This window comes from Lissotriton helveticus, chromosome 2_1 (genome assembly GCF_964261635.1).
Source record: "Lissotriton helveticus chromosome 2_1, aLisHel1.1, whole genome shotgun sequence".
NCBI lineage: Eukaryota > Metazoa > Chordata > Amphibia > Caudata > Salamandridae > Lissotriton > Lissotriton helveticus.
Genome location: NC_136059.1, coordinates 1,225,398,063 through 1,225,423,069, shown reverse-complemented (window position 1 = coordinate 1,225,423,069; position 25,007 = coordinate 1,225,398,063). Strand labels below are relative to the sequence as shown.

Genomic DNA, 25,007 nt, shown 5'->3' with positions numbered 1-25,007 from the left:
TATGTTCTGTGATTCGTATCTTAATTTTCCTTGTTGTACGTCCAACATAGACTAGACCACAAGGGCACTTGATGGCATATATCACAGAACTAGTATTGCAGTCTGAAGTATGTCTGAGTTTTATCAGTTTACCTGTATGCGGATGTGCAAAAGTCTCTCCAGTCTGTACATTTCCACAATGGCTACAATTAAAACATTTACGCATTCCTTTTGTTCTCTCGTGCGAAGCCTGCACGTTTTGACGTTTCAATAGTTCTTTCAGATTTTTTGACCTCGACAGTGCGAAAATTGGTTTATCGAAAAAAACCATCTTAAAGTCTTCTTCTTGCTCAATCATCTCCCACCTCTTTAATATGCTTTTCTTGATCTTCGATGTTAATGTTGATTGCTTCAGCACACACACCTCACGTTTCGATGAGCTTTTTTGCACCTTCTGCAATAGATCTTGTCTGCTTTTTAATATTACTTTCTGTTTTGCCTCTTTGAGTACCTTTTCCGGGTACCCTCTCTTGCTGTATTGTTCCGCCATTTCATCTATGTCCTGCATTGCCTTAGATTCATCACTGCTAATTCTTTTAATTCTGGTGAACTGCGGAAATGGCAGATGATTTTTCAGACTTGTTGAGTGAGAACTGGAATTTTCAAAACACAACATTTACCCTGAGGGGCAGGACAAATGACTGCATTTACCAGCATGCACGGGGGCGAAACAGTTTAGGCAGCTACTGTGCAACTGCACCTATTTTGAGGCGGCCAGTGTCTTTAGTTCTGCACATCTTTCCAAGGCTTTATGTCGGCGAACACTTACTTATACTGGGCTGCAACGTTTGGGGCAGCGCTGTGTACTTCGAGGCACTTGCGCCTGGTTGGCAGTGTCTGGGGTGGTACGGTGCAGGCGGCAGTGTCAGTGGCGCTGCAGTATAGATGGCAGTGCCTGTGGCGGTGCTCTGTATTTCATGGATCGCGGTGGCTTACACGGGTGTCTGGGCGGCAGTGTCAGCGGTGGTGCAAAGTAGACGACAGACAGTGTCTGTGGTGCACGGTGCAGGCGGCAGTGTCAGTGGCGCTGCAGTGCAGCTGGCAGTGCCTGTGGTGGTGCAGTGTATATCAAGGATCGCTGTGGCTTACACGTGTGTCTGGGCAGCAGTGTCAGCGGTGGTGCAGCCCGGGCGGCAGTGTCTGTGCACTGCATTTCAAGTCTCACACACATGCCGGCCTGCGCTGACTGCAGTGCTCCCAGCAGCGGGACAGGCTCTGTGAGCGCTTCCTCTCGCCTCCCTGACCCCATACCAGTAAGTCTGAGTTCCGCCAGACTGGGACTTCTTTCACATCATTGCCCTTTGGGATGCAGTGTGGTATTGTATGGGTATTTATATAGTGCTTACTACCCCTGTTAAGACTCTGAAGCACTAGCTCGCTTCACACAGCGGATCCCACAAAATCCTCAAGTCGTATTTTGTAAACCTCAGGTTTGAGCAGCCCCACTGGACCTGTTTTTTGTCTGCGTCATGTGACACGCAGTCCTGTATTTGTTCAATGCCTGTCATTCATAAATTGTCCAGACACTCAGTGTCAAGTACCTCTTCGGCATTCTGGCACCTGTATTAGGACAACTAAATGAACTACGGGCAGCAGAATTTCGTGAAACATATGAGACTTGGCAAGCTACCTCTTTGCCATGCGTCAAGATGAAAGCCTCTACTTGTTATGAACTATTTTTTTAAATCTTAACACAGAAGTGCCTGGCGGTCCCACGTCACTTAATTTCGTGGGCGACATGCAGGAAGGAGATCGCTGTCGTTGTGCTCCCTTGATCAACACAACCAATGAAAGACACATTAATGCAGGCGTGATGGACACCAACAGAGGACTCTTGTGACACCGGCACCATTGCCCTTTATTGTGACAGCAGTCCCAAGCTTGGACTAAATATGTGAACGTGTCACTCACAATTAGCACTATTGCTGTAGCATTAGTGGTCTTTTCAAGCAAATGCGCACAACTAACTTCACACTATAAAGCCAGTGCAAATGAGAATATAAGTTCTCCAATGAAGTCCCTGAGCCCACATATGAATTTCAGTGCCGAGCCCCAGCTAATAATTGGGTACGGCATGTTACAGCCCTACACATAATCTACTCTACCTTCCCTCTGTGGACAGATTCAATTATCGCCTACACCCTCGCATGGACAAATCCAGTAACTTTCAGCACTTTACATTGAATATGTCCCGTACACAACGTCCCCCTCACTTCAAGGTACGGTCACCCTTTTCACGGCCAGAAGAAGTTACCTTCACAGACACAATACGTACTGACTAGATTACCGCAACACCCTGAAGGCCATACTCTACGGGCGGGTCTAACCTCCAGTACGAGCTTGGTGTTGCTTCTAATCTCATACACAGCTTCATAATAGAACTCCAGGTATAACCCCTACTTCCCTCCAGAATCAGTCTCTCCTTCATGACATTTCTATCCATCACATTTCACCACTCTCATCTCACCTTCTCTTCCGTTCAGACCCTCTTCTCTCCTGGCTGGGTTATTTGCAGCACTTCCCAGTATTACGTCACGTCCGTTTCACCATTTCCGGTACGGCTGGCTGTCATAATGGAGGCGGGGTTATAAAGTAGCGCGTAGATATAGAGAACGGGGAAGGGAATTCTCAAGTGGTGTGTGAAGTAGAAGCGTTGTAGGGTTATTAATTATGATGTCGCAGTTTCGCGATCCTGGGGTCGGCTCACAGTTCTTGTGTCGTGTGAAGTGGATGCAACCGTGTACATGGAGGGCGTGGAACCAGGAAGGACAGGGAGGAATTTCCCAACCGATTTTGCATGGGGCGGGGAAAGGACGCAGTGGACACACCCCCTCTCAGATTTTGAAGTGGAAACTGAGAATTAAACACTAACAAACACAAGTGACGTCAGGCGGGCGCACGCACTTCCGCGCAGGCGCAGAGTGTTCTTGGCCGCTTCTCCGGCTCCGCTTGCTGATGGCGTACAAGAGGCGATGGACGGCACTGGAGTCCCTGGCCGCGTCGCCCCCGCCCACCGTAGCAGCACTGGAGCCCCTGGCCGCATCGCCCCCGCCCGCCCGCACATCCATTGGGAGCCGGAGCACACAAGAAAACAGGGCAAGAAAAGAGCCTGGTGAGGTAAGAGGGGGGGGGAGCGTGTGTGTATGCAGTGTGTGTGTGTGCGCGCGTGTGTGTATGCGACGGCGGGGGTGGGTTCTCTGTATGTATGGGTGCGTGCATGGGCGCTCGTGTGTGTGTCTCTGGGTATGCGCATGCGTGTTGGAGCTTCCGAGCCAGGAGATGGGCACGGCGCCGTGCGCGCCCACGAGGTGAAATCTGCGCTCGTGCCCATCTCGTGTCCACATTCCCAAAAACGGCTGACAATAGTTGTCGAAGCAGACAGCAAGCAATGCTTCGCATTGAATGCAGGTCTGCTCGACCTAAAAAAAGTATAAGTTGACAGTCAGACTCTACTTTTCAAGCTTTGCCCCTCGCGGGTCCACCCCCTTCCCTCTGCAACACCTTGACCTAGATCTATGGGTTCCCAGAGTAATTTGTTTTCAATGCCAACACTGTACCCATGTTCACATAAAAATAGTCCTTTAGAAAATTGCCCTACAACTTTTTGTAATCCTTGTCTCAAAATTTCTGTCTAGTTTAGAGCAAATCATAGAGGGACCTATTCACACCTACTCGCAAAAAAAGCACTGGCAAAGGCAATACGTTTTGTCTATGTGACATCTATTGGCTTTGTTACAGTTGTTTTTAGTTTTTTTAGCAATGTTGCACAACAGCCCATGCTTTTGTGCAACATGTTTTACAAATATTGACAAAGCTGATAGTAATGTATGTAATTAATGTAAGAAATGGTGTCATTATTTGTGCAGGTTGTGCGGTCTGCACAAGTAATAAGTCCACAGTTTTTCCTTACTGGGAACTAAACACCCCATTGTAGAACTTGACTTTTTAGGGCAGTGAAGCAGAGTATTGTATGGTGTACTTAGAGGAGGTGCTGTAAGTAAGTAATATACAATTGTGGGCATGCAATAATAAGAGTCAAATACATTTTTTGTCAAATTTGTGTTTTTTTTTTTAAACAGGCACATATATTTAGTAGTAACACACTACTAAATTGTACATATTAATATATAAATATATACATGACATAGATATAAATATTGTTGATCTGTTGAATTCACATTTTACTTTTACTGGGTTATGACCCTGAAAATCAATTTCCCCATACAAAGCCATATAGAATGGTACATTATAAGGGGACATTTGTTTGAATGTAGTAGGGATATTGGTTTTGTTAAGTAGTCATTACAGCAATGATATAGGCTTTGTGAAAGCTCAACATCTTAATATTTAAGGTAAGGCTGTCGGGTTTGCCAAAGAGTTAGCACAACATTGTATAAGAAAGGATTACTGTTTTTGTTAAAAGTTACCATATTAAAAGTAATAATCAATATGTTAAATAAAAAAATGCTATCATTGAAATTGTTTAACCCTGTCTACATGCAATTGCTATGTCAAATAATACATTGTGTATTAAAAATGAGTTAGCAGTATACTGTTAAAGAAGTCTTTTAAATTAACTCAACATGTGTCAGTGTTTCTTAAAGCAATTGTTCTAAATATTTGTAAAGATGTAACAATACATCGTCAATAATATATATTTTGTTTACGTGGAATACAATAGTTTTACTTTATATTTAATACTTAATAAATATTTCTATTTACATTGTGCTACATTCTTTTATTATGTAATATGCCGATTACATAAAATGAGGGCAGACGAGAAAAAAACAGAAACCTACAGGAAATGGCACACAATAACCTGTAAAAAATCCAGGAAAATAGAGTGACAACCAAGCCTGCAAATGGTAAGTAATGGGCGGCCTGTGAGCCCCTTTTAAGATTTTTTTTTATTACAAGAGATTTTGCAAGCCCGCTTCAGGCGAAACCCAAAACGGTTTGCAAGACTGACCTTGAGAGTCTTGTGCAGCAGACATGTAAATGTGTATTTAGATTCAATCTTTGGTGACAATGGGAATACAGATGTAGAGGAAACTTTTCAGTAGCAATCGAGAGTTACTTTGGTTGAAAGCATCAGGGGTATGGCTACCATTTGTGTAGCCGGCGGTGGCTCTAGGGCCTAGAGTCTTGAGGGGCCCAGTAAACCCAAATAATTGGAGAGCACAGGACTCAAATCTGAGCATACCTGTCCCACTCGGGGTGACAAATGCAAAAACAACAGTTGATGGACAGAATGCAGAACAATGTCATACATTCACCCCAGTACAGAGATCTGGGCCTAATTCCATCGTTTTTTTTGTTTACTAGGGTAAATGTATGACATTGTTCTGCATTCTGTCCATCAACTGTTGTTTTTGGGTTTGTCACCCCGAGTGAGATGGGTATGCTCAGACATGAGTCCCATGCTCTCCATGCCACTGGAATCAAGCTATCCTGGCTGATGAGGGCTGAAATCCCGAAACCGGTCCTAGGATGCTTGTTTCCAGTCCAGGGAGGACCTGGCTTGGCAGTTCGGGCTGGACTGTTCTAATGGGGCACAGGGTCAACACTGATTTGCATATGGCTGGGTTCAAACTGGAATGGCATGGTGAGCAAAAAAAACGATGGATTTAGGTCCAGATTTCTGTACTGGGGTGAATGTATGACATTGTTCTGCATTCTATTCAGCATCTGTTTTTGCATTTGTCACCCCGAGTGGGACGGTTGTGTTCAGACTTGAGTCCCGTGCTCTCCATGCCACTGGAATCAAGCTATCCTGGCTGATGAGTGCTGAAAGCCCGAAACCGGTCCTAGAATGCTTGTTTCCAGTCCAGGGAGGACCTGGCTTGGCAGTTCGGCTGGACTGTTCCCATTGGGCACAGGGTCAAGACTAATTTGCATATGGCTGGGTTCAAACTGGAATGGCATGGTGAGCTGAAAAAAAGATGGATTTAGCGGTGCTACTGGATGCGGTGTTGAAGTCTGAACCAGGGGAAACACTAGAAGAATATCTGAGAATTAATATAGACTCAGTGCCGTCCCTGGCCACCATATGGGAAGCACTGAAGGTCACCCTACGGGGCCACTGCATAGCCAATGCAGTGGGAATCCTGAGAGATATTCGCACAACGATTGCACACCTGGAATGCCAGATTAAGCAACTTGAGACAAAGGTACAGGGGACGAGCGAAGGCCCCATACAAGCCAAGATACCGGAGACCCTAACAGAGTACCAGGCTGAAGCGGAAAGGGAATGTCTCTTTCGAGGCAAATATCACACAGCGCGTAGATATGACGAGGAAGAGCGCCCTGGCAAAGCACTCGCCGATCCCATCCGGCCCCCCCGAATGGCAAATCATGTACTGGTCATCCGAGATAGGATGGGGTGGCCCATCAGGACACAGTAGCCATAATGGGGGTTTTTACCATGCACTACCGAACACTGTATACGTCGTGTGCACCGCGACAAGATGAGAACCCGCAATACCTACAGCAGATAGAATTGGCTTGGCTTAACAACCGGCAGAGGGAATTCTTAGCGGCTGACTTGGGATTAGACGAAATACGGGAAGCCATAATGCAAATAGGTAATGGTAAGGCGCCGGGACCAGACGGCCTTGGTATAGAAATTTATAAAAACTACACACTGGCCCCCTTCCTGAAGGCAGTTTATGAGGAGGCTTCCCAAATGGGGATTCTCCCGCCTACCATACGTGAAGGAATGTTGGTCTCACTACTGAAGCAAAACCAGAGGGGATGATGGACGGAGTGTTGAACATTGCAAACACTCACCCCCAGTCAACTGATCTGGGTTTAATCCATCATCATTCTTTAGCTCACCCCGCCACCCCAGTTCAGACATGGCCATATGCAAATCAGTCTGACCCTGTGCCTCATGGGAAAAGTCCAGCCGAAACTGCCAAGCCATGTCTTCCTTGGACCGGAAACAAGCATCCTGGGACCGGTTTCTGGCTAATCAGCCGTCATCAGCTCACTACTGAAGTCCGGAAAGCCCCCGAACCCACAGACTCGTATAGACCACTATCACTGATAAACTGCAACGTCAATACATTGGCAAAAGTTCTGGCCAATAGGCTTACACTCTTGATGGATAGGCAGATTCGACCTGACCAGGCAGGTTTCATACCTGGCAGATCAACCTCACATAACCTGAGGACACGCTTCTCCATCCTGCATGATATCGACCAGGAGGAACAGGCGGTGGTGATCTTCCTAGACGCCGCCAAGGCGTTTCACTCCCTGGAATGGGGGTACCTCTTAAAGTCTTGACACACATGGGATTTCCTCCGGGCTTTCTAATGTGGATTAAATTGTTGTATAATCGGCCCTGCGCCTCATTAGTGCTGAATGGAGAACACTTCCCAGCCTTTTGCATCACCAGAGGCATGCGGCAGGGGTGCCCCCTTTCACCCCTGCTATTCGCGATAGCCATGGAACCGTTGGCGGCCATGCTGCATCAGCACCATAAGCAATATGCGCTAGACTACCCCATGAGACCTGTTTTAATATCGCTCTACGCGGATGATATCACGCTATATGTGCGAAATCCTGCTGACGGATTAAACGCCATGATGCGGGAAATATTAAAATTTGGGGCCTTCTCTGGAATTACCATCAACTGGGGTCAATTTCAAGTCATGCCGCTAACCAACTGTACCACACCTTTCAAATGGATTATCCGCTGTTGTGGAGCCATGATGAGGTCCGATATCTGGGAATCACCGTCACTAGAGACTAGAAAGAACTTCTGCAGTGGCCCTCGCTAGGGTGGAAGACCTGATCAACAGGTGGATAGCTCTCCTGCTCTCTCTAGCAAGCCGGATCACCTTAATTAAGATGGTCATCATGCCCAATTTTTTATACTTATTCACAAATATCCCTTGCCCCCCGGGGCGCCCTTTCTTCACTAGGCTGAAGAGTCAACTCATCCGTCTCGCATGGGGCGGGAAACAACCTTGGATTAAATGGTGCACCCTCACGTTGCTGTTCGCTCAGGGTGGATTTGAAGCGCCTGATCCTGAACTCTACTATCTCAGAGCTCAGGCACACTTCGCCGTATATTGGCTCGCTTCTCTGCCCATTATTACACACTGGACAGTAGAGCAGGGCCTTATGGCGCTTGTGGGGTTCCTGGCTGCAGATGACAAAACAGCCGGGGGAAGGAGGTCCACTGCGCCATTGCCAAAAGGTCCCAAGTTCCCATGCTATATTCCCTGCTACTCCCTCTGCTCGACCAACATAACCTGCCCGTCACTATATATTCGCTTGCGACAAGCTGTCAAAGCTGCTACTCCCGCGTTCCCAGAGGAACCTCCCACATTGCTCCCATTGCACCAAACGTTACAGGCAGGGGCTCCACATGCCTTGTCCCGCATATATAAAGCCTCCATAGGGGTGGGGACACACAATACTCTGAAGGCAAAACAGGGGTGGGAAGCGGAATTGGGACATCCTATTACGGAGGAGGCCTGGGTGTAAAGATGCCAACAAATTGAATGCATCACTGCTAGCAGCAGGTTTATAATTATTCATTTTAAATTCCTCCATAGAATGTATTATACCCCGGTGAGGCTACACAAACTCCAATTACGAGAAAGCGCCAGATGCGACCGCTGTAAGCAGGAGGGAGCGGGTTTTCTACACGTAGTGTGGGAATGTAGGTCCATAGCACAATACTGGACTGAAGTGGGGAAGGCCTTGGGAAACATGATAGGAGTACAACTTGATCTTACACCAGAAATGGGTCTCCTGGGATACCTCCCAGGACACATAGGTTGCGTTAAAAGATTTCTGGCGATAGGCTTACTTGTGTCCAAACGCAAAAGTGCCTGCAGATGGGGATGGGGCAGAGCGCCCACATTTAAGGAAGGGTTGACTGATCTTACTTACTGTCAGGAGCAGAACAATATTTAAGCAGAGTTGCTGCCCCCTCGCTCCCAACCCTGTGATGTCTGGGAACCGCTCACTAGATATATGCTCAAAGCGGCTGCAACAGACACGGAAGATGGGGCTGCACCATCGCAAACCACCCCACAAATTGAGAACGATGGGCCGCATGGTTAGGGGGTTGACCACTCATGAGACTGCTGTGACATTTTGTCCACCACCTATGCCTATACCGACTGCTGTGTGTTGGGTCTTGTGTATTCAAACTCAATCTATGTACTGTACTGATGTATTCATGGACTGCTAATGTAGTGTCTTCCACACAATATAATTTTAGCGTTGTTGTACTGAAAAATGGCAATAAACAAAGTAAAAAATAAATACATTATAAAATGTACACTGACCAAGTGGCAGAGTGGCACATTATTTGACGTAAGTGGAACACAGAATCACAGCTCAGGGAAAATAACAGAAGAGAGCAACACTAAGATGGAACTGAACCAGTAGGGGACATTGTACATTAGCAATAGTCCAATCAGCTAAATGATAACTAAGCTGGACCAGGTAGATTAAGCAAATGTGTTCCTTGCACAAAGCCACAAGGCCAATTTAGTGGGACAACATTAATGGGGTACAATATGGAATAAAATAATGCTGTTTTTAGGGCTGACTCAATGCCACCAAGAAGCAAAACATAAATGGATCAAACTATTAGGGTGGCGAGGGGGACAATCAAATGGAATGACCAATCTACAATACAAGGGCAAGATGTCATGTAGGCATCTAGCTTAACTGGAGACCCTCTTTGACGCTGCTATTGAGACCACTGACTACACTGACTCGGAGGCACCCAGAAATTCCTGTACTGGAAGCATCTGACAGAAGCAGAACTTGGATCCACTCATCTGGCTCCTCGCAGTCCACACACCCATATCCATTGGGAGGGATACATCTAGGTATGTACAATGGACCCCTCACTCTCCAGCCTGAGCAAACAATCAAACTTGACACTGAGAGGGTTCATCCAAAGAACCATCAAAGCCACTCAAAGCAAGTCTCACGAGACACTAAGGGAGAAGACGCCTTTGAATAGATGCGTCATGAGAGACCTTGGACTGATCATTGCTTACATCTTGGCACCAAATGCTGTCAACAAAACTTCATAAAAAAGCACTTAAAAAAAAAAAATTACAAAGAAATATTTTGATTTACTATCTAAATAGGCAATTGGCATTTAAATTTAGCAACGGTAAAAAAAAACTCGTTTTTTTCAACTGAAGCTTTGGATGTCAAGGAATAATTTCAATCACTTATACCACAGTCAGTTCTAAAAATAAAGCTCAAAGTTTATTTCATCATTATATTACAACCCATTTCTGTACAGAATATATTAGCGACATTTTAAATGTACATACTCGCATTTTTTTTAAATTACGTTATTTTACAATGTTCAAAAAAAGTTACAAATATGAATTTATTGATCTTCTTCGTGGAATCCGCGGTTGTGGCAGATAGCCAGCAGCAGCTTTTCCTTCAGAACTTCCTTCTTAGAGTATGGTGGAAGTTTTAGGGTCAGGAAGCAGGTTTGTGCATATGGAAGGTGATCTTCAGTAAATGAAGGGCTGGACATAATCGTTATCTTTAAAAAGTCCATTCCAAAAACAGGGACGCAGTCACTTCCCACGAGAAACACTGAATTGGGGAGGGAATGGGAAAGATAAATGTCAGGAAGCAGGAATATCTCCGATACAGAATTGGTAACACACCTAGGTGAAGGAAAATGATCACAAAATGCAAAGCGCCAAAGTGCCCTCCACAAAACACCCTTACAGCTTTTATCAAAACATGGCAGCTGTAAAGGATGGTTCGGGTGATAGTGCGCTCTGCACATCTGCATAACATATCATACATGAGAACATGCATATCCATTGCTAAGAAAAAGACAGTCTTGTGAACAAGTGCCAAACCGTGAAAAATATACCACCTAATCCCTTTAAATGCAGAGGTAGAATGTAGCAAGGGCTGAACATCCGGACTGAAAAGCACCTTTCTTTTCAAGAGTTCCTAATAGATGACAGTTTAGCGCCCTGTTATCATCACAGAAGCAGATGTCATCTACCAGGGCACATTCCCCTGGGTCCGCTTCCACCTTTTTGAAATGTAATTTTCAGCAGACTCATCAAGTCGGCTGGAATTTAATAGAATTTTACAATCTTGGGAACAGAGGAGTTGGCCTAATGGCAAGGGCAGTCGACCTTGAATCTGAGGAACTGGGTTTGAGTCTCGGCAATGATGCTGAACATCCTGTGATTTGGGAAAATCACTTAATCCCCTGTGCCTAACAAAAATGAATATGTGTCCGCATGTAATACAACTGGTGATATGTAAAGCTCTCTGATACCCGATTCGGGTCAAGTTCGCGCTATATACAACTCTGTAAAATGAAAATAAAATAATCTACACATTTTTGGCCCATACCCAAGAAGGCACTGCAAATGTTTCAAACCCCCATAGAGTGCACAAACGTTTACAAGTTTATGCCTCTGTGGTTAGGATTTTTCACATGAAATACTCAACAGCATTAAATAGTACCATTGCAGTTTGTTGTGCATAGTCCATTAATTGTTGCAAAATGTGCAGGCAGTAAATATGCACTAAAAAACAAATAAAATGTGATGGAAAGAATGCCTGAATTAACCAGAGCCACTGCCTGAGACTAATTTCATCATTCCTTCCATCACTATGTTGTTTGTTGCAGGAGATGCCCTAATGCGAAGCACACGCCAGACCGAGGTCCAGTGCTCATTGCGGCTGCACAGGAGCCAAAGCAGGGGGTGTAAGGGGGGAGGGGGCAGTGTTGGGTACAGCCAAAAGTGCTGGTCCGGTCCAGGGCTGAACACACTGCACAAGCTCCCAGATGGCAATTCCTGACGCTGCTCTCATGCTGGGAATGCTACTCCCAGCATGAAAGCAGCACTGGGATTGGTCTGAGCACCATGGTTCGGCGCTCAGACAGGGACTGGGAGCATGTGGCTTTTCTGAACCTGGCTGTACAACACACCAGGGTGGACGAATGCCTAATGCACATGTCGGTTTGGCCAGCCCAAGACAGCTGGCCAAACAGCCATGCGCACTTAGTAGTGCCCATCACCCCTCCTACCCACTGCAGTTGCAGAGTGCATGTCCCCACCCTATGATGTGCCGCTGGCCGCAGCAAGTAAGGAGAAACATAAAATGATAATAACATTGCTTTATTATCATTTTATTTTTCAAGTGTTTACCTCTGCTGCTACCTAGTGGTGCGATGCTACTCCGCCATAATAGAGGAGCTGCCCCTGCCAAGTGCCCTCTGTGGCACGACTCAAATTGTACATGGGTGAGGAGAGCTAAGCAGGCATAAACTGGTCTGTTATCCCATCTGGAGGTCACCCGGTCAGGCAATTCAGGCTAGGAAGCTCTAATTGGAGTAGGATAAAGAATGATTTGCACATGGCAGCTCTCTGTCTGGGGTTGCATAGTATGAGGACAATGATAGATTTAAATGTGACGCTCAGCCATCATCAGTGGCTGAGATTAATTTGAGTATTAAACCATGACTTGTTTTTGGTAAAGTATTCTCAATGATGGTTTAGGGCATGCCTTTCTACTGCATATGAACATGGCATGGCTGGCTGCATGCATGCTGAAAATCTGATACAGAGAATAGATATGGAAGCCTGCTCGCCACCTTACAAGATACCAGAGCACATTACAACAAGCATTGGCAAAGCCAGTAGGCCTCGGTAATTCGAGAACTATTGGCCTTGTGAATGTCAATTTCTTTTAGCCATGTTGAATAGCACCATGGCTGCAAGTCATGTTAAAAAGAGCTATGGCCCAGCCTGCGTTGTATTCTGAACTCACATATTTGAAAGCGCTTTCATGCACAATAATGAAGAGAAAATGTTTGGGTGAAATAAAATATCTGGGCAAGAGGACACTTTTCAATTGGGGTAGCCACGATTTAGCCAGGTTTTCTGGTTTCACTTTGACCAAGTAGGAAATCATCGTTTATTTGTCTTTCCTCATGTAAAGGCTTTGTTTTTACCTGTTCCTTCCTTTTCCTGTATTTTGTTTAAATACAGCAAACTCAACCGAAGGTCGAGCGCTTTACTTGAGCACTAGTTACACAAACGTTGTTCATAGGCATGTGGAGATTAAGCTCCCACAGCTGCCTCTTAGCCAGGCCAATTCCTGGGTGCAAGCCCAGCACCCAACAGAAAACCTGTTTTTGTCTGTTTGAGGTGTAGTGTGCGCCGTTGTCACTTATCTCCCAGAAGCTGGGAATTATGTTTAACTGAGAGCGGAACCGGTGGGAGAGTGAACATGAAACAAAAGCCACAAAACAAGAGGACATGGCGCCTGGCTTGAGAAACAACATGCCGCGTGAAGTGTGTTTTTCAAAATCTGGGCCTAAGCAAAACATTTGCATTTATTAATTTCAGAATGTCGGTTTCTATTCCAGCTTTTTGTAAATAATGAAACATCATAAGAAAGTTACAAAATGGTACAGAAACAGCGCAAGGGCGGGTGAGGAGATGAATACATATTACAAGCATTGGAATAGCCAATAGGTCTCGCCTTTGGGACCTTATAAGTGTTTAACCATGCAACAGTTAATGTTATTGCACCGAGGATATTGTGCTACTTACCTAAATACTTATAAGGTCCCAAAAGCGAGACCTATTGGCTATGCCAATGATTTTTTTTTATTGTAGTGCACTGAGACAGGCAGTGAAGGGCCGTGAGATCAGAAGGGAGAGAGGCACACTGGTCTGGGAGGGAAGATGTCACAGAAAGGGAGAGAGTAGTAACTGGAGGGAAGGGGCGGGATGAAGAGGGAGAGAGACGAAGAGTAGGAGGGAAGAAGTTGTCATGAGGAGGAAGAAAGGATTCTACTGAGGGCAGGGAGCGGGCTAAGGCGAAAAAGAGGTGAATGGACGGATATGTGGTAAGGAGGGGACAGGAGGCCACTGACGGGAAGGAGGGCGGACTGAACAGGGAAAGATGCTGTGAATGAGAGGAAAGGAGTTTGGGGGGAGAGCGCCACTGTTGGGAAGCGTGACGATTAGATTTCGGGGTGAATATCGCAGGGGCTACTTTGCCTTGTAGAAGAGGTGCCCCAGACGCAGAATCGATGCCCTGCTATAAATCTATGACTATCTACAAGAATAGATGTAAACATCACAGCAAAGCGTCATTTCCTCTGCCGCAAGATCAGCCGGACCTGCCAGATTAGAGAGCTGTTCGAGGGCTTAGCGTGGAGGTGTGGAAGTAAGGCGCAAAGGTGCAAACACCTAGGGCGGCAGTGCCCTCCAGCGCCATGTTTCATGTCGGGGGCGGAATATGTCATCCAAGACCCTGCCCGTTGGAGATGTTTCCCACCACGGATCTTCGCCAGAGGGCTGCGCCTCAGCTCACTGGCCTCACTAAGCGTTTTAAAGTTGTCCTCGGAGCACAGGAGATAACCTGCACAGTGTTAATGCAAAGCCTTGCCCGCAGGTTGGGTAATTTGTGGTGAGAGGCACCCGCTGCGTGCCGCCGTCCACGAGCCGCCACAAATTGCATGTACAGTTCCAGAAGTCCTGGGCGATTGTAAAGTAAGATATTTCATGTCGGCGGGAGACGAATGGCTGCATTTTCACGCATGTCGGCGGGACACGAATGGCTGCATTTTCACACCATCCCTAGGTGTAAGGGAAATTCTGCACACTTTTGCTTTCCTCTCCCTGGTGGGGCGAGGTTTGTTGATGACCCCTTCGTGTTTTCATTTTTATTTCTTTCTGGTCACAACACGAAACGACGGCAGTAGATATGGAGCTGTTTTAATAAAGTCTACACACAGTGCTTTATGAATCCTGTCCCCAGCCGCTGCTAAACCCATCCCAGCCTGCCAGAGCCCGACACACACTGCAGAAAGAACTACCAGAGGCCGGCCGCCAGATAACACCACGTGTGTGCGTGTGCGCGTTCCTTCGTTCCAGGTTTCGATGCTCATTCCATGTATGTTGTTTACCTTGCGGGAGCGAGCACGAAAATTGCAAACAGATGGCGCTGCTGCCTGCTCCTGCAAAGGAATCTCCAAACGTGCAAGAGTGCCAATAGAAAACAGTGCAAAACATGCACGAGTTTGAAGAAAAGTCCTGAGAGATTCCAAGAGGTCCCTCCTAAGCAGCATTGCGCACTGCGTAGGCAAGACCTAAAAACGATCTGTGAAGGAAAAGAAGCAACAAGGTTGGGGGCAGGTGGTAGGAGACAGAGCAAGTGAAAACACGAGTATGCGTGGGGGGCTGAAAGATGAAAAAAGTAGCTCCTAAAACAGGAGTAGTGAATTGTTACAAGTATTTGGTTCTTGCCCTGTAGGATGGCTAAACACTGGAAGAGGCATGATGCATGCAGGTCATGGACAAACTGAAACAAAGGATACGAGAGCAACGTTAGAGCGAAAGAATGGTAAGCCTACAGGTGCTTTGAGGCTGGGCATGTGCTGTATAGATGAGACCTAACAACTAAAAGCCAATAGTTTGTACTTTTTCCCTTCATATCAACATGTTGCAAAGAAAATGTTCCACATTCTCATGCTATCCTAGTCAGCATAATCACATAACTAGATTGTGGACATATGCACCTTTAACTATATGAATTATACAACCATAATTGCATTCATAATGCAATGAATTTAGTTAAACTTGGAGAATAGACTTCTGCTGGGATTGCATTTTGTATACCATCTCAAGTATTTTTTACTTTCATATAAATGTATCAAATTGTTCGACTGTTGTAATCACTTCTTTACACTTCAACCATGGTATGAATTCAACGTGAATTAATCATGGAGATATTAGGGCCAGGATCAATCTGCAAATTAAAAGTAGTAATAAATTAAACTTAACAGAATGGGAAATAAATGACTAGATACTTTTCCACAGGTTTTCCACAATTCCTATATGTTTCATGCAGATATTTACCACCTGCTCTAGGGTGGTGGTATATATATGTGGGGGGTTTCTGTGGGGTTGGGGTTCCTGGGTGGGGTTCTGAGAAGGAGTTGGAGGGTGTGGAAAATATGCATTATTGAGTGGAACACTGGCTGCTCCCTCATAGTGCTGGAGGAAAAATCTGCTTCTAATAACGCTATGACCCTGAATACTCTGTAGTGCGTGGTCCTCAGGTAAATGTTTCCAGCAGTAGATCCTGTATAGGAGCGATCATCAGACACCAAGTTCTGACCACAGTTCTTAATCAGGATGGGGATCTGTGAGTGTGTTGGAATGAGACATCCACTGATTAATTTACAACCGCTGGCTTTATCTCAAAAGAGAGATTAGACTGACTTTGCCTGTACAGTAGAGAAAAGTGAGCCAGCAATGCTAAATTTTCAAAGCTTATGTGCTTAGCACCCAAAAACTGATGAGTAATAGGAAAATGGAAACCACCAATATATAATTAATCATCTTTTCGGGATAATTAGTTTAACTCCCGCTGGCTCAAGTCACGTATTAGTTTATGGGAAACTTGTGATAAGTAATGTCTAGGCTTAGAATCCGGCACCAATAGTCGATTCTTATTCATGTAAAAAAACAGTAAAGTGATCACAACAAGTAGGAACTCTGTCTCCAGAGCAGTTCAAGCGGTTTTGCTCTTTAACTAGTTCACTATTTACTTGGGACCTTTCCATTTCTTGGTTATCGTCTTCCACGTCCCACAGGGGCAACTTTCTTTCTTTCAGTTGTCATCTCATTTCTCTTCTCATCCACGAGATGTAAAATTGACTTTGCTTCTTCTAGGGATTTTACCTTAAGCAATGAAATCCCGGCAAAATAAAAGCCTCAAGGGTGAACCCATAAATATGGTGCCTTGTTTTCATGGACTGTCCGTGAGAAGTTTTATGACATTCCATTTCAGTTAAGTTACCATTGACATATCTTGGTGCAGCTCAATGCTATGCCCATTAAAAGAGGAATGTTCATGCTTCCTTGCTTCGGTCAATTACTTTTAGGTCGAGGATTAATGTGCATGCGCTGTCTGCAAGACCTGTTGTGGTCAACAAAACCACTTTATTTCGGCCTGCTACTTACCAGTGGCTCCCTCCTCCATCGCTTTTCTTTGCTGCATCCTAAGTCGCTCTCTGAGCCGATGTCTCCCTTCCGGTCAAAGCTAAGGAATACCGGCCAACCACGGTGTCCTTAACTTACTTTGTTTATCTGTTGTTTACAGCACTTTTTAAAAAAAGGTTGCTTGATGCCCGTAGTTGCTTTCGGCCTCCCACCACCCTCTGACACAGATGCAGTGTTTTCTTTGAATAGACGGCGCGCCCGTCGCTGCTTCCGCCCAGCCTCCAACATGGATGCTGTGTTTTTGTTGCAGCTCTAGCTTTCAACTTTAAAGGTAAGCATCCCGAGACTCGGAATTTTATTAACTCAGCTGCAAAAATAGTTGTACCGCCTTCCTAATAGAGCGTGTTAATTTATTGTGCTCCAAAACGGGGGCTGCGTGGCAATAAATTAATCTTTATCTTATGGCTTATGTTGCTCAGGAGATTGTGGGGAGGAGTGATGGAGTTCGGTTCCCCCAGGCGGTGCAGTGTAGGCTGCGGACATCCCCTGCGACAAGAGACCATATACTTCACACAGCTCCGGGAACAGATGCAGCAATTACCAAATCCCAAATCTCTCATTCCTCAAAAAGAATATTGACATCGGTTCCCTCTGTGAATCATCTTTGCTATCACTTCCAAGGCTAGACCCGAACCTAAATGTTGACAAACTCACCTCCCAAAGCCTCACAGTCCTTGCAGTCGAAATCAATAACGTCGCTCCTCTCCAAAGCAAAAAGAAAAGGCACACTCCCTCAGCACCTTGGTTCAACAAATCCCTCTATGAAGAAAGGAAGCACCTAAGATTCCTGGAGAAACAATGGAGGCATGCCCCCACCGATAATTTGGACACGCTTCGTTCAGCAAGATCCAAGTACCACAAGCACATCTTCCTCGGGAAAGCGTCGCACTTCAGAACCCTCCTTGACTCAGGCAAAAATAGACCCAAAAAACTATTTGATCTCATCAAGAATCCTAACTGCTCTCCCCCAACCTCCAAGTTGGAGGGTTCTACAAAGAAAGTAGCAGATTTCGCTTTATTCTTTGATGAAAAAGTGAAAGCACTTGTGGATCAGGTTGTTCATCCTACCCCTCCAGAGGAACGCAAATCCTTAGCCATTTGGCAGAACTTTGACCCCCATCTCTGAAGATGCCCTCCTCAATACAAAGCCCTCCAACCAATCTCTTGACCCCCCTTCCTAGTGCCATTGCCATTGGCTTCTTTACCCATTCTCTTTCCTATTGGACCACTCTGGTCAACCTCTCCCTCTGTCAAGGCTCCCTTCCTATCTCCTTCAAAACTGGGCAGGTCATCCCTCTGCTTAAAAAACCCACTGCTGATACGAATGACCTCAACAACTTCCGCCCCATCACTAATCTACCCTTTCTTGCGAAGATCACAGAAAGATGTGTAGCGAAACAACTCTCTAGTCATACTAAGGACAATGATCTTCTTGACAATTTTCAGTCCGGCTTCATCCAAAACTGCAGCACTGAAACAGCCCTGCTGCAAGTGATTGATGACGCACTGCGGATACTCGATTCGGGGGGGTATTGTCTTCTAATTCTCCTTGACCTTTCTGCAGCCTTTGACACTGTCAATCACAACACTCTCCTCAACACACTTCAACAGAGAACGGGCATGGAGGGCACTGTGCTTAAATGGTTTGCTTCCTTCCTCTCTGATAGATTCCAAATGATCAAAATAGCGAACAGTCTTTCATCTCCTTTGGCGGGAGGTCAAGGTGTTCCTCAAGGCTCTATACTTGCACCCACATTGTTCAATCTCTATTTAGAACCACTGGGAAATCTCGTAAGTAAATCCGGGATCCACTATCATCTCTATGCAGACGACACTCAAATCTACCTCAATGTTGCCTCCACTCACAATCTCTCCATCCTAAGCTCTACTCTCGACGCCATTCAAAACTGGATGTCAACTCATCAACTGATTCTGAATCCCTCCAAAACTGAATTCCTCCTCCTCTCCTCCTCACTTTCTCCTCCCCGGTTTCATCATGGAAGGATCAGATGAATCTACTTAACAATAAACCCATCATTGTCGACAGCGCAAAATCCCTTGGGGTCATACTCGACAAAAAACTCAATCTAATCTCCCACATCAATTCCATTGCAAAGTCTGCTCGATACCAACTGCGCCTTCTTTGGGGAATTAGTTTCTTCTTCCCGGAGCAAGACCTTAAAACCCTGGTCCTCTCCAGACTGGACTACTGCAATTCCCTTCTTACTGGCCTCCCCAAATCCCACCTGTCCCCCCTTAAATCTGTTCCCCATTCAACAGCTCGTTTCATTTATGGGGCCAAAAGAAGCGACCACATCACACCCATGTTATCCACCCTCCGCTGGCTTCCCATCGAGGCAAGATCTATCTACAAGGCTGCTTGTATTACCCACAAAGCCTTGCATTCCTCCTCTCCTCGCTACCTGGCGAACAAACTGAAACTCTCTGGAGGCTCTAGACCATCACGCAATGTGGAAAATGTACTGCTTGAACCTCCCTCTTTCAAGAAGGAAAGATCGATGGCCCAATCCTTTTCAGGCAACGCAGTGAGAATCTGGAACTCACTTTCGCCTCAGCTCCGTACCACCACCTTCCCCCAGGCCTTCAAAACTGACCTCAAAGCTCTCCTCCTTCAAAGACACTTCCAAATTTAATTCACACCCTCTCTATTATCTGAAGGAAGACCTTCCTTTATAGAAAACTCTACACTCCATGACTATGGAAGTGCCTTCCCAGTGTGTTCTTGTGGTTTGAGTATCTGCCATTTATTGCAGTATTATCCTTCTACCTGTGTTTGGTACTCTCTTGTAACATGCACACGTCACTTTTCTCTTGTAACACACTGTTTGCTACCTCTTACATTTTGTTTGCTTTAGATACTTACACAAGTGCCACCATTGCCTACGTAATGTTTGTTCTTGTGTTGGAGTGTCTGCCATTTATTGCAGTATTATACCTCTACTTGTACTTTGTACGCTTTTGTAACTTGCACACATATCACTTTTTCCTCCTGTAATGTACAGTTTGCTACCTCTTGTATTTTGTTTGCTCACAATTGTCACTTTTGCCTCATGTAACTTAACGTCTGCTTTTGTAATTTGTTCGCTTGTAATTTTCTCCTCATGTATCATTACTGTTCCTATTGTGAAGCGCTCTGACACCTTCGGGTAAAGTCCGCACTATATAAAAACGCATAAAAAAAAAAAAAAAAAATGCAATCTCTATTAGAGACATAAAAGCATCAGCGTGTGCAGAACAGTTACTGATATCTGCTAATTGATACTCCTTTGAAACCCTTCCGGCTTCACAGAATGTAACTGTTGCGGTGGAGTTTTCGAGCTACCTAAGCAATCAGTATTGATGTTTATGGTAAACTGAGGTCCAAGTTAAAAAAGATAATAGGGAATTTTGCATAAATTTTTTAAAGTACTAAGGTTGATGCAATATGATTTTGGTGAGGTTCTCTGCCGGCAGTTAAGACCAGCGTTTCAGAAACTCCTGCTTGGTTCCGCAAGGCTGCAGGCATATATGCTTGTTATCGTGCTTTCCTTCAGATTTGTAAAACTGCTAAGTTTTTAGTAAACATATGTCGCTCGTAGTTTGCAAACTTTCATTTCTGTTGAGTTTTTAGTAAGCATGTGTGTCGTTCTAATTTATTGTGTGTGTATATTTGACTTTTACATACCCCGTGAGGTGAAAACTAGCGGGACATTTCATGACCAGCAAGTCAATAAGAGTTCACAAATAAAGTTGAAATCTCATTTCATAAATAAAAAGGCCTGTCTTCTAACCGTATTGCCCAGTGCCACAATCTCCTCTTCCTTTAATTCCTAGAAAAGTTCCTAATTTCTTTATTTACCTTTCTCCTAGCCTTATTGATGGATGCAGGTTTAAAGGTCCCAAGCCAAATCCACCTCATTATCAGCTGTGTATACAACAGCATTGTCTTGACCCTCAGCCTCTTAATCTCCCTCATATCTCTCTTTCAGGGTCAAGCTTTCTATTTGCACTAAATCCTTTTCCTCTAAATGAATAACTAAAGTAGCAGGTCAGCGGCAACCCTTGAACTGCCATAAGTAGGAGCGAACCCCAATGCATTCTCCTTCCACCACCATTTTATCCGCACTATGCTGTTGTGGAAGCCAAGCTGCTTTCCACATGACCCCATCTTTGCTTGTCTGGATGCCCTATTTATGAACGAATGTCTACAGATCCAAATCCTAATACTCCACTTATTTGCCAATTAAGAAACCCTGGAACAACAGCAAAAGAAAATGAATAAAGATCCTTACAATGATAAAGTGCTTACCGGTCTTATCTATCTCTTAAAACAATCGGAGCTCCCTCTATCTGTCTAACTCTCTAATCTGCCTCACTTACTATTGTCTAATCTCCACCTCTGTGGCCATACCAATACAAAAACAGTGAGTTTCAAACTCTCCTACTGGTAAACACAGTCCATACAAAACCTACACCTAACCTTCAGTAAATTAAAACTCAGGAATAGTATACCATCAGCATGTGAAAGAGCAACAACCCATCTCCAAACACTATTAAACTGTTCCAACAAGTCACAGCACAAATCTGCTCCCTAAGATATTACTTCAAATACATAAGCCTACCTCCGATCCGTTTTTGTAACCCCAAGACACGCTCTCTATATCTTCTCAACTACCATGACAACTTGCTTAAATGCTCTCCCTGCCCCTTTAGGTTTAAAGTATTTTATCGCAGTTTTGAAAACAATACAAACAAATGAATACAGTGGTCTCGAAGAGGTAGTGCGAAGCTTCCGCTATGCAGGAGCGCAACCAGCGTGCACGGCTCTGCCATCGTGATGTCCATCAAGGCACTGTGCTGGGTGCGCATGCGGCAACAACAACTTCAAGGACCAACCACCCCATTCCCAACTCTCCCCCCCATTCCCACCCTCCAGATCCCTCCCCACATTCCTCCCGTACTGTGCCAAAGTCGCCCTCCCGTGCCACTCCCGCAGTGCGCCCTCCCCTCCCACCCGTCAATCATCCCAGACACCTCAGCTAGTTGGGGTCGCCGGGGACGTTAGCCGCAACATTCGGAGATATCGAGTACAGGTAAGTTCTCTAAATTCCGTCACTAGTAAGGAGTGGAACGGCAGCCACAGATCTTCAAACTTAGCCATCTCCCCCGCCACCATAAGGGATAGCTTCTCCATCCCCAAGACATGCCACAACCTATGTAACCAACCGGTAATCGTGGGGAGCGTGGTGGTGTGCCAGTGGATGAGTATGTTCTGGACAGCAGAGCCCAGGGCAATCGCTATCTGCCTACCCCAGCGAGATCTCAGAGGGTACATCAGCCCGTTGGGCAGACCCAGCAAGACATATGCGGGGAAGCGAGGCATTTCAATGTCAAAGCACCGGTCAATCTCGTCCAGGACCTCCTTACAATAGGGGCTCAGTAGGGGGCAGTCCCATAAAACATGTGTAAGTGTGCCTGTCTGTCCACAATCTCGCCAACAGGTGTTCCCAATGTTGTGGTTCATTTAATGTAGTCTCTCGGGTGTATAGTACCAGTACGTGGATACCTTAGTGAACGTTTCGGTGAGTCCGGTATGGTACGTGGAATGTCGTGCCCGATAGGAAATGTGGTCCCAGTCCGTATGACTCAAAGTCCTACCTAATTCACGTTCCCAGCGTTCCCGCCCCGGATTATAGATGTGAAAAGAGGAAGGCTGCAGAAGCTTGTATAGATCCGAGATGAGTTTGGAGTCTGAGGTGCGCGTCACGAGCCATTTCTCATAAGGCGTGAGCTTCCGGTCTGCCGAGTCGCATACCTGCGGCTGAAGCGCCCAGTGACGCACCTGTGTGTACCGCATCCGTTCAGTCTCCGGCAGATGGTATTCTCGCCTAAGATCCTGAAACGGAAGGACACCTTCCGGGCCGTACATGTGGAACAGCGCACTGCATCTAGCCGTCTGCCAGTGCACGAAGGCCCCAGGTTCCATCCCGGGATGAAAATCCGGGTTCCCGACCAACGGTGTGAATGGCGAGGGGAAGGTGGTGAGATCATGCGCAGCGTTCGTGGCGTCCCAGACTCGCATCGGGACCCGCGTGATGAAGGACGCGTATAGGTTGGGGGGGCGGTGAGCTCTGCGCAGGAAGGGCACCTCCTGCAGGGTCCTACCTGCAACCGCCTGGTCCTGGAACAGCCAGTGTTTATCGGATTCCCACCTGCTCCACTCCACCAGATACCGTAGTTGCGCCGCCTGGAAATATTTGTGAAGATCCGGTATGCCCAGTCCCCCTGATTCAGGGGCTAGTGTGGATAAGGCTCTCTTGAGTCTGGGTTTGCGGCCTTGCCAGACGAAACGCGCAATGTCCGCTTGAGCCTGCCGAATCCACCCTTTCGGGGGTTGAAGCGGTAGGGCTCGGAATAGATATAGCACCTGCGGCAAGAGAGTCATCTTCACTGCGGCTATTCTGCCCAGCAAAGACAGTGTCCCCTTGTTCCAGCGGGTTAACTCCTCTTTAAGTTTTTTGCTTAAGGCCGTATAATTGGCGGTCACCATGGTGGATAGAGAGGGTGCCAACAGAATGCCCAGGTAAGGCACCAGGTCTTTGGACCAGCGCATGGGGAAGAGGCCCTGTAGTTCGGCTCTCATGGCGGCGGTCAGCGAGATGTCAAGGGCCGCCGATTTTCCCATATTCATCTTGAAACCCGCCACAGCGGCGAAGTTCTCTAATTCGGCGATACAAGCAGGAAGTGCCTGTCTCGGATCGTCGAGGGTCAGTATAACGTCATCCGCGTAGAGGCTAATGGTGTGGGTATACCTCCCCATCCGCACGCCAGTCGCGTTCGGGTTCTGGCGTATCCTTTGGGCAAAGGGCTCCATATAGAGAGCAAAGAGCAGCGGCGACAACGGGCACCCTTGTCTGGTGCCCCGTTCTATCGCAAATTTCTGGGAGCTACAGCCATTCACCCGCACCACCGCGGACGGAAATTTATAGCAGTTGAATACCAGGGTGCAAAACTTTTCCCCTATACCCATCTTCGACAGTACCTTCTCTAATAGGGCCAGTGTACCCGGTCGAAGGCTTTCTCCGCGTCGATCGATAGCAACATCCGTTCCCCGGGGATTCGGGAAGCCTTCTCCAGTACATGGACCACTCTCTTGGTATTGTCTACCGTTTGTCTCCCAGGGATGAATCCCGCCTGATCCGGGTCCACCAGACCCGGCAGGTGAGGTGCTAGTCGTGCCGCCAGGATCCCTGTGTACAGTTTGAGGTCTACGTTCAGAAGGGAAATCGGTAGGTCGGAGCCGCATAGAGTCCGGTCTTTTCCCGGTTTGGGGATAACCGACACCGTTGCTTGGAGTATGTCTGGAGGGATTGCTCCTGGCTTTGAGAAGGAGTTAAAAAGGCGCGTAAGGAGCGGTGCTAGCTCAGGGCAAAACGTCTTATAGAAAAGGGGCGTATACCCGTCAGGTCCCGGGGCCTTCCCGTGTTTGAGTCGGGAGATAGCCGTGATCACCTCCTCAACCCGAAAGTCCCGTTCTAAGTGCTCTGCCTGTTCCGGGGCGAGGGAGGGAAGATTCACCGAGTCCAGATAGTCTGCCTCGGCCTGCGCCGAGGGGGGTGCACCTGCATATAAGTCAGCGTAGAATCTGACTATCCTCTGTGGCCGTCACCCCAGCGGAAACCGACAGCTCCTTCACCAGGTGTTTTTGGTGCGTTACTCGAAGCTTATGCGCCAGGAGCCGGCCACACCTATCGCCGCCAGTGTAATACGCGTGTTCCAGGCGCAGCGCAGCGTATTCCGCCCTGTCCATGTCCAATGCAGACAGGAGTTTTCTAGCTGCTTTAAGTTGCTTCCAGACTCTGGGAGCTCCGGTCCTCTGATGCACCCGTTCCAGTTCTCGCACCTTGC

The 25,007-nt window shown here is 46.5% G+C and overlaps 1 protein-coding gene across 3 annotated transcripts in view; it reads right to left on the bottom strand.

Annotated features, from left to right (window-relative positions):
• Positions 1-10,271: 10,271 nt before the first annotated feature.
• LOC144818569 (E3 ISG15--protein ligase HERC5-like) overlaps positions 10,272-25,007 on the bottom strand; it is a 511,308-nt gene continuing 496,572 nt past the window's right edge. For all 3 annotated transcript variants that reach the window (XM_078676100.1, XM_078676101.1, XM_078676102.1), the window contains one exon: positions 10,272-10,635. In XM_078676100.1, the coding sequence (XP_078532226.1) occupies positions 10,418-10,635 (218 nt within the window). In that variant the 3' untranslated portion in view covers positions 10,272-10,417. The remainder of the gene's footprint in view (positions 10,636-25,007) is intronic.